This window comes from Nansenia antarctica (genome assembly GCF_963989245.1).
Source record: "Nansenia antarctica genome assembly, chromosome: 1".
Lineage (NCBI taxonomy): Eukaryota > Metazoa > Chordata > Actinopteri > Argentiniformes > Microstomatidae > Nansenia > Nansenia antarctica.
The window spans coordinates 68105235-68120203 of record NC_137674.1 but is presented as its reverse complement, the minus strand read 5'-3'; the positions used below and the strand labels follow the sequence as shown (position 1 = coordinate 68120203).

General features: G+C 44.0%; 2 protein-coding genes across 2 annotated transcripts in view; both read left to right on the top strand.

Moving 5' to 3' along the window:
• tagapb (T cell activation RhoGTPase activating protein b) overlaps positions 1-2188 on the top strand; it is a gene marked incomplete at both ends in the record, with an annotated part of 27352 nt that extends 25164 nt beyond the window's left edge. Inside the window, 2 exons of the mRNA XM_080525338.1 lie at positions 339-435; positions 918-2188. Of these exons, the coding sequence (XP_080381464.1) occupies positions 339-435; positions 918-2188 (1368 nt within the window). The remainder of the gene's footprint in view (positions 1-338; positions 436-917) is intronic.
• Positions 2189-6388: 4200 nt separating this feature from the next.
• rsph3 (radial spoke head 3) lies at positions 6389-13363 on the top strand (the record flags this gene model as incomplete). Its single annotated transcript, XM_080525326.1, has 8 exons — positions 6389-6459; positions 7031-7118; positions 7293-7434; positions 9155-9300; positions 10511-10714; positions 12558-12720; positions 12912-12998; positions 13290-13363. 8 exons carry the CDS (start codon positions 6389-6391, stop codon positions 13361-13363), a joined length of 975 nt encoding a protein of 324 aa, XP_080381452.1.
• Between the last annotated feature and the right edge of the window lie 1606 nt (positions 13364-14969).

Sequence of the window (14969 nt, the reverse complement as noted above, 5' to 3'; positions counted from 1 at the left end):
ATTGATAATGCAATGTTACGCTGCCAGCATTCAAACAGGCCCTCAAAACTCACCTCTTCAAGCTTGCCTTCACTAGTTAACCCTCTCCCCCTTCTGCCCCTCCCCTTTCCATGTGTCCTCAGCACTACCTTAATTATACTTTCTTTTATTTATTTTCTTAGGTCTTTTCACTTTGTAAAGCGTCTTTGAGTCTCTAGAAAAGTGCTATATAAGTCTGATGTATTATTATTATTATTATTATTATTATTATTATTACTTTTATTCCATAACATTTTCCTATGAAATTAATCTTCTATTTTCAACAACGTTTACACATTCTTCATCATGTGTTCTTATAGGTGACAGAGCTGACGCAGTTCCTCATCAAGCATTGCTGTGAGATCTTTGGAGAACAGATCCTAGGCCTTCTGGGAGATCCCGATGAGGACAACTTAGGTATGGGAACCTGCTACTGTTGGCCCTCTCTCTCTCTCTCTCTCTCTCTCTCTCTCTCTCTCTCTCTCTCTCTCTCTCTCTCTCTCTCTCTCTCTCTCTCTCTCTCTCAGCAACACTACACTGTCATGAATGAGAACGACAATCATTATAGCGACCTAACAGTGACCTAATCTTGTGGAACAGCCTTCCTACTAGCCAGCTATGGGCAGTAGAGAGCCTGGACTGTTTAAGGACAGGCCTAAAAACCTTTTTATTCCAAAAGACCTTTGACTGTTAAACCTGTGTTCATTCTTGTGTTTTTTAATTATGTTTTTAGGCTGTAGCCCTCTGAGATTCTTTTGAATGAAAAGTGCAATACAAATAAAATGCATTATTATTATGTTTTATTATTTGTATTTATTATGATTATTATTATTATTTATTATGATTATGATTATTATGATTATTACCAAACTAACGTATGTATCTCCCTCTCTCTTCAGACTCCATCTCCTCCCAGCAGCACGACTCTGCGTACGACAGCACCGACCCCGACGCGGAGGGAGACCCGGGCGGCAGCAGCAGCAGCAGCAGCACAGGGACGGGGACGTCGCAGGGAGAGCAGCAGGGTGGCTCGTCTCCCTCCCTCCTCTCCAAGTGTAGCTCAGAGAGCACGGCCATCGCCTCCTGTTCCTCCACGGCCATTTTCCACACCTTCACTCAGCGCCCGTTTAACCGCCGTTGCTCCGAGCCCATCATCTTCCCCTCGGCTCAGATGCCAACCTCCGACGACTCCTTCCTGCTCCTCTCCGCGAGGAGCGCGGAGGCCAGACGACCCGTGCTGTCCCTCCCCAAACTCAGCGGCAGCCTGAACACGGAACAACAAGCGGCCTTTACCGCCGGGGGGGGTGGCGACCCGTCGAAGGACTGCTCGTGCTCCTCAACCTGCTCCCTGGAGAGCACCGCCTCCAACCAATCGGAGGGCTCATCCGGAGGGGTCTTCACCAGCAGCTCCCCGCTGGCCTCCCCGTCCTGCCCCCGCAGGGCCCTGTCCGCCTGCCGCCACGCCTTCCCCCCCCTCAGCGCCAAGCCCAAGGCTCCGGAGCTCCTCCTCCTCAAGACGGACCAAACGGAGGTCGTCAAGCGGCGCTCCCAGTCCATGAGGAGCGACAGCAAAGCCCCGCTGAGGACCAAGAGCCTGGGAGCCTTCGCCTTCGCCAGGGGCAGCCTTAAGAAAGGGGGCGGGGGGGACGCCCAGAAAGAGAGCACTTTCCCCTGCGGGACGCTCCAGGAGGACTCCCAGAGCGAGGTGGAGAGCCCCGCGGCGGCGGAGCGCCTTCCCAGACAGCGCCCCCTGTCTGCCGTAGAGGTGTTCCAGCAGGTGGACAGCAGGCTCCTCTGCAGGCCTCCCCCCTACGAGCAGGCCGTCCAGAGCGCGGCCCAGCCCGCCCCGCCGCACTACTACCGCTCCATGACCGTACAGGACGCCAGGAAGCTGAGCAGGAGGTCGCGCCCGGCCTCTATGAACGACAACTTCCTGTCCACCTCTCCTGTTAGCCAGTACGCAGAGCACTGCGCTCAAGGGGCAGAGGGCGTTGACACAGAGAGTGTTGTTGCCACAGAAGGTGTCGCCAAAGGAGCTGAACAGTGTCCGCAGTTCCGTCACAGGGCGATGTCCGCGTCTGTGTCCAGAGCGAACCACGAGACTGTGTCACGCAGGTGCAGCCAGCCTGTGTTTGAGGAGTATTCGTACGCCAAGGAGTCCTATGTTTAAACACCTGGCATGGCAGGCTTCTTTATGTGTCACTTTTTCACTTTGAATGTACACAAATTATGTGCAACTGTTAGGGTTGGACTGTCCTAGTAGTACTGTTTAGAGTACAGAATTAAAACGGTTCACATGAAAAGCTACTTATGTATATAGAAACGTCCTCTAGTCCCTCTATGGAAAAGCTATGTAAATAAAGACAATATGCAGGTAGAGGATAACAATATGCTATTCCTATTGTTGACATATTTTTATTATTATTGTCCTTCTGTTGTTGATAGAGTAATTACATGTCTCTGAATTAGTGAACATTGTGTTATGCTTTTGCATGTTCTTTTGTATGTCTTAACTCTACAACATCTTTACTTCCACTACAATAAAGCACATTTATAATAAACCTTAACTATGACTCTCCATTTCATATGGTGTGAACTATGAACAGACTCAGAAAGAACATTGCAGGGAGCTTCAGCGAAGTTGGTAGGGAGTCCTGAAGATGGGTAAATGGACTGACTTATATAGCGCCTTATTCCAAAGCGCTTTACAACGGCCTCTCATTCACCCATTCACACACACATTCACACACCAATGGCGGCAAGCTACCATGCAAGGCGCCGGCCCGCTCATTGGGAGCAATTTTGGGGTTCAGTGTCTTGCCCAAGGACACTTCGACATGTGGCCAGCCGGGATTCAAACCGCTGATCTGCCAACCTTGTGATCATTAGACGGCGACTCTACCCCCTGCGCCACAGCCGCCCCATGGGGTAGCTCTTCCTGTGAGACAAGGAAGGCGTCTGAAAGCACAAAGCAACAGAAACCATGAGGCCCATATAAACATCTTGGGGCGGCTGTGTGCTCAGGAGATAGAGCTGGCGTCTAATGATCGCAAGGCTGGCAGATCGGCGGTTTGAATCCCGGTTCGCCACATGTCGAGGTGTCCTAGGGCAAGACACTGAACCCCAAAGTGCTCCCAATGAGCGGACCGGCGCCTTGCATGGTAGCTTGTTGCCATTGGTGTGTGAATGTGTGTGTGTGAATGGGTGAATGGGTGTTCACCACACAGAGCTCACCACACACAGCCTTGTCAATGGACCAATTTGTCACTAATTCACACTATTAGTGAGAGGGGAGGAACTGAGTAGGTGGTCATGCAGGGTCGTGTGGGTGAACAGATAGGCTCAGTGTTAGCGTTAGTTAGGCTCTGCTTCTCCTTTCTAGGCCTGTTGCATAACAGCACCAAACAGCCCGCTCACAGAGAGAACAGCATGTCCTGGCCGCTGTGCAAAGGAGGAAACCAGACAAATCACGTGGACGGATTTGGTTTTTCTCTGAATTGCTCGCTGGGTCTATCTGCTTGATGAGGCGCTGCCACTGCTTCCCCTTGCTCTCAAGTTTTTAGTTTTTTTTTGGTTTCCTTCCTCAAAGCCACCCTCTAATTCATTCATTTGGTTCTGTTCAAGCTCGTTTTCAATCATTTTGCAGTGCAGACACCTATGATCTACAATAGGCTACGTTTCAGAACCTATTCCTTCATTCATCTCTGTTTGGCAATAACTGTACATATCCTACATACTTATCCTACTGTACTTATCACTTCATAACTGTACATATTCTATGCACTTATCTTACTGTACTGTTACTTGCACTTCTGGTTAGATGCTAAACTGCATTTCGTTGTCTGGTACTTGTACTGTGCAACAATAAAGTTGAATCTAATCTAATCTACTCTAATAGCACACACTGTAGCGGCATTCAAGCTTAATGAGGAAGGAAGGACAGTTATGAATGCACAGTTACGCAATCATGGCTGGATTGAGTGATAATATGAATGGATGAGCGGGTGCCCTGCTTATTACATAAGATGATGTCTGACAGTAATTAACAGAGACAGGCTGTTAACAATTTGTAATGATGAATGACAGACAAGGGGTGGACAATGTACAGTCATGTGAAAAAGATATGACACCCCATGAAAACCTTTGTCTTTTTCAGCATATTTAAACATACAAGATACAACATCTTCATTTTAACAATATTGAGAGATGGAGGTAATATTACACTATTAATATTAAACTAAACATATACAACTGTTTTTTAAAAATATTTTTATTATTATTATTATTTGTAAAATATGACGGCAGCTGGTGAAAGGGGGAACAAGTCGGCAACCAATCCAAATGTTTGGAGTTCTATTCTGAAAAATGTAAGTAAATTTCAATGTTGAAAATCAATGACACACTCACTAGTCAAGCCAAAATATTCCAAGGCAATGGATTCTAACAATGTAAAATAGTATTATAGTTAATAGTTAATACGTAATGGGGATTACTCACCGAATCCATTGCATTGCAATATTTTTGCAATTCTTTGATTGACTAGCAAGTTCTAGGACGTGTTCAAAAGCAAGGACTGTGTGATCATCTATTTATTTGTAGTTATGTGTTTTTAGCATGTTGTGATGTGCTAAACATGCAGTTAGATATTCATAGCAATGTTCCTTTTGAACTGATAGCTACTAGGAGCTGTTTTGCATGTGTTTTGATTAAGAGCGAGTTTCTACAGTATGTGGTTTGAGGTGTACCAACATTCAAATAGGCTAAGCATGTCTTTTTCAGCATTTATTAATTCCACTATTTTCAGCATTTTCATAATCTGGAAAAAAACTGGAAAATGACGTTGCCCTACTTGAGGACTTTTTCACCAGACCCTGTCACTATTTGCTTACAATTACTGGTATGCAACAAAGGAATTTAATGCAAAGTAGCAATATGCAGTGTTTATTTTTACCACAGAGGTTTTACCTTTGTCTGTCAATACATAGTCATTGTGTCACTTCCTGCGGCCTATTTCTTGTATTCACTTTTTAAGGCATTTAGTTTGTAGAACAGATCATGTTGTTTTTTAGTTTATGTAGCTCATACAGTTTCATACTATTGCTAAGGACTCCAGTGTCCATGTTTCAACTGTATGGGTTTGGTTGAGCAAAACCAGATCTTCTATAGAGCTTGTGTTGTTTGAGTCCAGAGTCAGACGTGTTCTTCAAGTGAGAAATAACACTTCCTGTGGTTTCATGCCAACACAGCGTTAATCAAACTCTCTCGCTGTGAGACCACAACTACTTCCTGGTCACAGTGTTAAGAGCTGAAATTTATTAGAATCATGAACAGATGGTGTTGTGGTACAGTAACAGTATAGCATTTGTGCAGAGTTGGGATACAACCAAACATGGATGGAAATAGAGTGAATAAGTAACTGCCTCAATTACAAAAGGAAAGCACATTAATTGTGACCTTTTAGTGGAACAAAATAAATGTTATAGATTTTTATGAAATCTAATAGATTTAGCTGGTGCAATCCACAAGGGGAGTCAGGGTAAAGGGAAAGGAAATTATAAATGTTAAAAAAGATTATGCTTTATAGTTTTTCTTTATTTGTATAGTATTAGAAGGTTACGAGGAACCAATAACACTGACAAATTGACATTGACATTGGCATAAAAGTGCACAGAAGAGTGAAGAGCTTAGTGACTTTTCAAATGCACTTGTACGGGCCGATTTATAGACCTATACACTTTGGAGCAAGCCAAAGATGTTTAGCACCCTCATCTGATCAGAGATGGTAACAAAACAAAACATATAAACACTGGATCACATTAAAATTTAAATTTCAAAAACAAACACAGTAAATTAAAAGTCCCCACAGTAAAATGCTTTAAAAAGGGAATTATAGTCTCAATTGTCAAACACATATGGTAATACCGAACTTTGTGCACTTTTGTGCCATAGCCCCATGGTGATTAATAAAGCTTTTACCCTTACATGGGTAATGTGTTTTACAACTTACAGTTTTCTTAAACGTCATCGTTTTGGTTTTATGTTGACATAACAAAACTGTATATTTGGATTTTACATTTACTTGCTTGAGCCATTGACGTGAGACACAAGTAAGTTACGTTTCAGAGAACTACAGAAGGGTTATAGAACTACGGAAAAGTTATAGAGAACTACAGATCGCAATTAAGGAAGTGATGTAATCTAACATTAAGCTTCCTGGATACTGTTGCTATGACACTGGTACACCGTAATCAGTTAAGTTTCATGTTATCGTCAAGTAGCCAGTTTGTGGTTATTATTATTATTAGCAGCTGTTAGAGATTAGTTGGATAATAGTAAGTTAAAAATGCCTCAAAAGGAGGCTCCAAGCGGAATGTATACATTCTCCAGTCGTCCCAGACCCGTTCAGGACCGCAGCAGATACAGAGAGACCGGAGCAGAGCAGTGAGTTCAGTAGCTAGCCATGCTCTGTTAACTACATGGATGTACGATAGCTACATTACATACATGACAGAATACATTAATACATTACATACATTGTTATATGTATAATAATAATAATACATTCAAGAAATAAATAAAACAATACATAATAAAACAATAAATAAACAATAAATAAAACAATACATAATACATTACATACATACACTACATGACAGACATGACAGAGAAGTTACACATCTTTTCTCTATCAAAGCCATGTGGCTAACATGATGATAATAATAATAATGATAATAATAATAATAATAACAATAATAATAATAATAATAATGTATTACATAAAGCGCTAGAATAATCTCAGAGTGCATAAAACTTGGACACCATGCACTTTCTTCATAGCAATTGTTTCCTCTCCCTTATTTGTCTTCTAGCCTATTATTTATATATCTAATGCGATGAATGTAAGGCACCCACTGACCTGTGTGTGTTAGATAGGTGATTATGACAAATGATTGCAGATGGCTATTTTTTATACAGCTATCTATCTAAGAGTCCTTCTTTCCTTCCAATGCAGAAATGAAGCACATTCAACTTTTGGAAACATCATGTATGACCGACGGGTCGTCAGAGGGAACACGTACGCCCAGCAGATCATACCAGTGGTAAATATCCTACAAATTAAACGTAATCCTACAAATAAAACTAAAGCAAAAGAAAGTGATGGAGAGACCACATTGAATAAACCTGTAGGCCTGGCATAATAGCCTCAACATTGTTACTGTATATTGACCATCCAATCATGTATCTTTATCTGTCTGTCCTCATGTCTTGGACAGGCAGCTCAGCCAGACCCCATTGAGGTGCAGAGACAGCAGGAGACCAGGAGGAGAGCCATCGCTCTCAAGCGGGCTAAGGAGCAGTTCAGGCCCAGGACCCCGGAAGCTCTGGAGGGGAGGAAGCACATCGACGTACAGACAGGTGAGACAGCACAGGTGTCATTTAACAGACAGGTGAGACAGCACAGGTGTCATTTAACAGACAGGTGAGACAGAACAGACATCATTTAACAGACAGGTGAGACAGAACAGACAGCATTTAACAGACAGGTGAGACAGAACAGACAGTATTTAACAGACAGGTGAGACAGAACAGACAGCATTTAACAGACAGCTGAGACAGAACAGACAGCATTTAACAGACAGGTGAGACAGCGCAGACAGCATTTAACAGACAGGTGAGACAGAACAGACAGCATTTAACAGACAGGTGAGACAGAACAGACAGCATTTAACAGACAGGTGAGACAGAACAGACAGCATTTAACAGACAGGTGAGACAGCACAGACAGCATTTAACAGACAGGTGAGACAGAACAGACAGCATTTAACAGACAGGTGAGACAGCGCAGACAGCATTTAACAGACAGGTGAGACAGAACAGACAGCATTTAACAGACAGGTGAGACAGAACAGACAGCATTTAACAGACAGGTGAGACAGCACAGACAGCATTTAACAGACAGGTGAGACAGCGCAGACAGCATTTAACAGACAGGTGAGACAGAACAGACAGCATTTAACAGACAGGTGAGACAGAACAGACAGCATTTAACAGACAGGTGAGACAGCGCAGACAGCATTTAACAGACAGGTGAGACAGCACAGACAGCATTTAACAGACAGGTGAGACAGAACAGACAGCATTTAACAGACAGGTGAGACAGCACAGACAGCATTTAACAGACAGGTGAGACAGCGCAGACAGCATTTAACAGACAGGTGAGACAGAACAGACAGCATTTAACAGACAGGTGAGACAGAACAGACAGCATTTAACAGACAGGTGAGACAGCGCAGACAGCATTTAACAGACAGGTGAGACAGAACAGACAGCATTTAACAGACAGATGAGACAGAACAGACAGCATTTAACAGACAGGTGAGACAGAACAGACAGCATTTAACAGACAGATGAGACAGAACAGACAGCATTTAACAGACAGGTGAGACAGAACAGACAGCATTTAACAGACAGGTGAGACAGAACAGACAGCATTTAACAGACAGGTGAGACAGCACAGACAGCATTTAACAGACAGGTGAGACAGCACAGACAGCATTTAACAGACAGGTGAGACAGAACAGACAGCATTTAACAGACAGGTGAGACAGAACAGACAGCATTTAACAGACAGGTGAGACAGCGCAGACAGCATTTAACAGACAGGTGAGACAGAACAGACAGCATTTAACAGACAGGTGAGACAGCGCAGACAGCATTTAACAGACAGGTGAGACAGAACAGACAGCATTTAACAGACAGGTGAGACAGAACAGACAGCATTTAACAGACAGGTGAGACAGAACAGACAGCATTTAACAGACAGGTGAGACAGCACAGACAGCATTTAACAGACAGGTGAGACAGCACAGACAGCATTTAACAGACAGGTGAGACAGAACAGACAGCATTTAACAGACAGGTGAGACAGCACAGACAGCATTTAACAGACAGGTGAGACAGCACAGACAGCATTTAACAGACAGGTGAGACAGAACAGACAGCATTTAACAGACAGGTGAGACAGAACAGGCGTCAACCTGATTTTATAGAGCCCTATATACACTTCTGCTGTCTGCATGAATGCTGCCAGTTATTTTAGTGTGGAATCGGGTTAAGCAACAGCTGTTGTTTCCAGAGCTGTATCTGGAGGAGCTGAGTGATCACATCGAGGAGTCGAATGTTGAGTGCCAGACCGACGCGTTCCTGGACAAACCGGCGACCCCCCTCTTTATTCCTGCCAAGTCAGGCAAAGACGTGGCCACACAGATAGAGGAGGGAGAGGTACATATGTGGAGAGAGAGAGCACTTCCTTTACTACTGTTCTCCCCCCCCCCCCAGAAACATGTCTCCTGACATAGTTTCTTTTATACTTCTACTGCACATTAGATACTGTACATAAACTACCTCACTGTACATAGCCCATAATGGCATATTGCCCATAACAGTATATACCTAGTCTAAACTATACTGATGTTTACAATACTACCTCTGCACATACTGTATATTACATAGTTACCTATCACTGCCTATCACTGCCTATCACTGCCTTGTTCTATTTATATCATGCCCTTATATCACTATTTGCACTTCTGATGCTAAACTGCATTACGTTGTATGCTTGTACTCTGCGATGACAATAAAGTTTAATCTAATCTAATCTAAAAACATAAACACAATTTTAAATGTGTGGTGGTTATTTGAAAAACACCCATTGATCCCATGAACCCCTCTGTCCCTCTGTCCCCCTGTCCCTCTGAACCCCTGTCCCTCTGTCCCCCTGTCCCTCTGAACCCCTGACCCTCTGTCCCCCTGTCCCTCTGAACCCCTGTCCCTCTGTCCCCCTGTCCCTCTGTCCCCCTGTCCCTCTGAACCCCTGTCCCCCTGTCCCTCTGAACCCCTGTCCCTCTGAACCCCGTCCCTCTGTCCCCCTGTCCCTCTGAACCCCTGTCCCCCTGACCCTCTGTCCCCCTGTCCCTCTGTCCCCCTGTCCCTCTGAACCCCTGTCCCTCTGTCCCCCTGTCCCTCTGAACCCCTGACCCTCTGTCCCCTGTCCCTCTGAACCCCTGTCCCTCTGTCCCCCTGTCCCTCTGTCCCCCTGTCCCTCTGAACCCCTGTCCCCCTGTCCCTCTGAACCCCTGTCCCTCTGAACCCCTGTCCCTCTGTCCCCCTGTCCCTCTGAACCCCTGACCCTCTGTCCCCCTGTCCCTCTGAACCCCTGTCCCTCTGTCCCCCTGTCCCTCTGAACCCCTGTCCCCCTGTCCCTCTGAACCCCTGTCCCTCTGAACCCCTGTCCCCCTGTCCCTCTGAACCCCTGTCCCTCTGTTCCCTCTGTCCCTCTGAACCCCTGTCCCCCTGTCCCTCTGAACCCCTGTCCCTCTGAACCCCTGTCCCTCTGTCCCTCTGAACCCCTGTCCCTCTGTTCCCTCTGTCCCTCTGAACCCCTGTCCCTTTGTCCCCTCTGTCCCTCTGAACCCCTGTCATCCCTCCGCAGCTGTTTGACTTCGACAGGGAGGTGTGCCCGGTGCTGGAGGTTCTGGTGGGGAAGACGGTGGAGCAGGCCCTGCTGGAGGTGATGGAGGAGGAGGAGCTGGCCAGCCTGCGGGCGCAGCAGAGAGCCTTCCAGGAGCTCCGCAACGCAGAGCTGGTGATGGTGCAGCGTCTGGAGGAGCAGGAGAGACGCCACCGTGAGGAGAAGGTATTATACACCAGACACCACCGTGAGGAGAAGGTATTATACACCAGACACCACCAGGAGGAGAAGGTATTATACACCAAACACCACCAGGAGGAGAAGGTATTATACACCAGACACCACCAGGAGGAGAAGGTATTATACATCAGACACCACCGTGAGGAGAAGGTATTATACACCAGACACCACCAGGAGGAGAAGGTATTATACATCAGACACCACCAGGAGGAGAAGGTATTATACACCAGGCAGGCATGGCCGTCTGCTGGGAGGCATCCTCCAGGTTCCGGCCAGGGGGGCGGCTGTGGCGCAGGAGGTAGAGCCGGCGTCTAATGATCACAAGGTTCATGCCCCGGCTGGCCACATGTCCAAAGTGTCCTTGGGCAAGACACTGAACCCCAAATTGCTCCCAATGAGAGGGCCAGCGCCTTGCATGGTAGCTTGTTGCCATTGGTGTGTGAATGTGTGTGTGAATGGGTGAATGAGAGGCCCTTGTAAAGCGCTTTGGAATAAGTCAGTGAATAATTGAAACTAGGAAAAACAAGTTCCAAAAGACACTTTGTGGGCTTGCAGTTAAGTGTTATTTTGGTAGTGGAAAGGTTTAACGATTGATGAAGTAGATTTGCTGGGTAGTTGAAAGAAAGTGAGATTGTCTTATGATGGTAGCGGATTAAGTTCAAAATGGTTTGGTTGGATGGATGGAGTGGGTAGAGAGTTGAATAGTTGAGAGGTAGAGAGTTTTTAGAGTTACAAAAAACTAAATTGTTTTAAAGGTTCAATTGGTATCAGAAAGACTTTAAATCAGGTTTGATGAACATTTTCTGGCTAGTTGAAAGTGAGAGGTTGGTTGATTGGATAGATGAATGAATGAAAGACAGGATGGATAGATGAGAGAGGGGAGGTATAGAAATATTAAAACAATTAAGAGGTTAATCATTATTAATCAAAAGACAAATTGTCGAATACCATGGGAACCTTGCTTTCAAACTGCAAACATGAAGCTAAGAATCTAGGTGAATCTAGATTCTGACTTAAGCTTTGAGCCTCACATCAAATCTATCACTAGAAATGCTTTTTATCAGTGGAATATTGCGGAATATTGCAAAAGTTAGATTTTCTCCGGCAAACTGATGCAGAAGTGTTAATGCATGCTTTTGTTATTACCCGTTTGGACTATTGTAACAGTCTCCTTTCTGGTCTTCTGAAGAAAGCTATTGGCCAGCTGCAATTAGTCCAAAATGCAGCAGCAAGAGTTTTAACCAAAACAAGCAGAAGAGCTCATATAACTCCTATTTTAGAGACTCTACACTGGCTTCCTGTTAAGTTCAGAATAGATTTCAAGATCCTTCTGCTTGTTTATAAAGCTCAGATATTATTATTATTATTATTATTATTATTATTATTATTATTATTACAATAGCCACAGTGACATGAGACAAATGGTAATTGTAAGCAAGGATGGATTGTGAGAATTGCAGTTGTTTTGTTGAGAGTTTAACCAGCCGATATTGAGAAGCGGCAGTTACGCAGGGCAGCTCTTAAATTTTCCAGTGCAGAGATAAATGGAACGGTAAGGCCCTTCCCTGAGTGAATGAGACTGAGTGAGAGTGAAGGAGTGAATGAGACTGAGTGAGAGTGAAGGACTGAATGAGAGTGAAGGACTGAATGAGAGTGAAGGACTGAATGAGAGTGCGGGAGTAAGTGGAGTAAGTGGATGAGTGACTCCTCTAGACAGACAGAAATCATTATTTTTAATCAATTACATGTCGTAGAGTGACCGAGCAGTTAAATTGTGGAGGACAAGGCCGACAGCGTGCTTCTTCAAACATGTCTCCTTTGAACGCAGGAGCGCAGGATCCTCCAGCAGAGGGAGGTGTTGGAGAAGGAAAGGGAGACGGCAGAGAAGATCGCAGCCCGGGCGTTCGCCCAGAACTACCTGTCTGACCTCCTCCCCTCAGTCTACACCACACTCAGGGACCATGGCTACTTCTACGACCCCGTGGAGAGAGGTCAGCCTCCCCCCCTCCTGAGTGCTGCTTTCTCTCCCTCTGTATCCACTCAAGTATCCACATACACAAGACCTGTTGATCCATGAAAAGATTATCGCATTCTGTATAGAGGCTGCACAGTTTCATCAGTCTTATCCATTGCTTGTGTTTAGTGTTGTGTCCATGTGTCTTTTTTTCCTTTTGTCATCCAGATATAGAGACTGAGTTCCTCCCCTGGCTGATGACTCAAGTCACTAACACTCTGGAGAAGCGATACGCAGCGAGAGCAGTGCTTGACAGTAAGAGGAATGCGATTAATAACTGACATGTTCAAAAATCCTTATTAGAGGTTATCCTTGATACCACAAAGGTGTATTTGCTAATTATGGCCTTCTGAGACATAGTTTTAATGCCATCTAGTGGCCTCTGTTTAACATCACAGATTATTTTACATCACATCACAATCAAATTGGCCACATATCAGAGAAACAGAGTGCTAGGGTTATGAAATATCATATAAAGACAATGACGACATGAACTCTGGAAGATATACAGTATTGTATTTGTCAACCCTCTCCTTCTGTGTTTAGTGCTCATCAGAGAGGTCACCCAGAAGAGGCTGGAGGACTTCGGGCAGATGGAGCCCCAGTCACCCTCCTCTTAATGGGGGCCTGCATTATTGGGATCAATATAGGATACATTAGGGTTAGGGGAAGGTAGGTAATTTCCACAAATCCAAAAGATGCAGGAAAATGAAATATTTCCCCATTGTGTCAGAGCAAATGTTTCTCATGCTGCCTACACCAACTACCAGCAGTACTGTACCTTCACCATGGATTAATGACTCAAACGTGATGATAGAAGGGCAACTTCCTGCTTGGGGCAAATATTTACTAGGTGGTGTCAGCTACAGCAGATTGAAATTAATGTTTTATCCACGGAAGTGTCAAAGGAAAGAGGCTAGCATCGTATTTCCAGTTCACAAGAGACAACCCAACCCTATTATATTCAAATAGTCCTGCTGCATCTATTTGCATTTGTTTGTATATCTAGAGACTAGCGGCTTTTGGCCAGATGCAAAAGTCATCTCCTTTTCAATGGCTTTTGCAAAATCCAATCACGTTATTGTTTGATAATCTGTTGGACACAATGCCTTTTATGTTTTTTTTAAATATTGTATCTAATCTAGGCAGCACCTTAAATCATATGTGCATAATGTAATCTATTATGACAATATTAATATCAATTGTACTGTAACTCTACTACCATGTGCCGAACATTAACATGAACCATATTGTGTTTTTCTGTTATTGTCCTTACAGGGAATACATTTTTTAAAAGAAGTGAGCTAACCGGCAAAATGAAAATCTCTACATATCTGTTCACAAAGTACATTAAATGGTTATTGAAAAAAACTATCTCCAACGTTTACATTGATGATCTTAAGATGGGAAATCACAAAGAACTGGTTTCAATGAGTATGTTTCTGGTCTATAAACGTAACTTTTTAACTTCTCCGGCAAGTCACATCCCTGTGTGGGTTAATGGAGACACAGAACGTTTCATCGTCCTCTCATTATGACACCCATGCTGTTGGGGCAGTTCTCATTATGACACCCATGCTGTTGGGGCAGTTTTTATTATGACACCCATGCTGTTGGGGCAGTTTTTATTATGACACCCATGCTGTTGGGGCAGTTCTCATTATGACACCCATGCTGTTGGGGCAGTTCTCATTATGACACCCATGCTGTTGGGGCAGTTCTCATTATGACACCCATGCTGTTGGGGCAGTTCTCATTATGACACCCATGCTGTTGGGGCAGTTCTCATTATGACACCCATGCTGTTGGGGCAGTTTTCATTATGACACCCATGCTGTTGGGGCAGTTTTTACTGACTGTTTTCTAGACTCATCTGCATTTATTCTACATACATGTAATTTTTGTTATTCCATATGATTAATCACCATTTATGATTCTCCTCCTTCCTTTGACTTATTTTTAGCCTATAATATGAACAATATTTGAAATATACTGTATATAATTCAAGTAATTTTATAATTAGCAAAAATAATTTGCTTCAAGTAATGGTTAAAATATAAGCATATAGGAAACAATTAATTCCCATTTTGTTGTTTTAGTAAAAAAAAAAAACATTAAGGCTTGCAAATTAGTACAAGATAAATGTATCCTTTGTGTCTCTGTTGTAGTGTAAATGTAAATGGGTCACTACTTATAGAACCACACTAGACCGTTTAGTGTGCCACT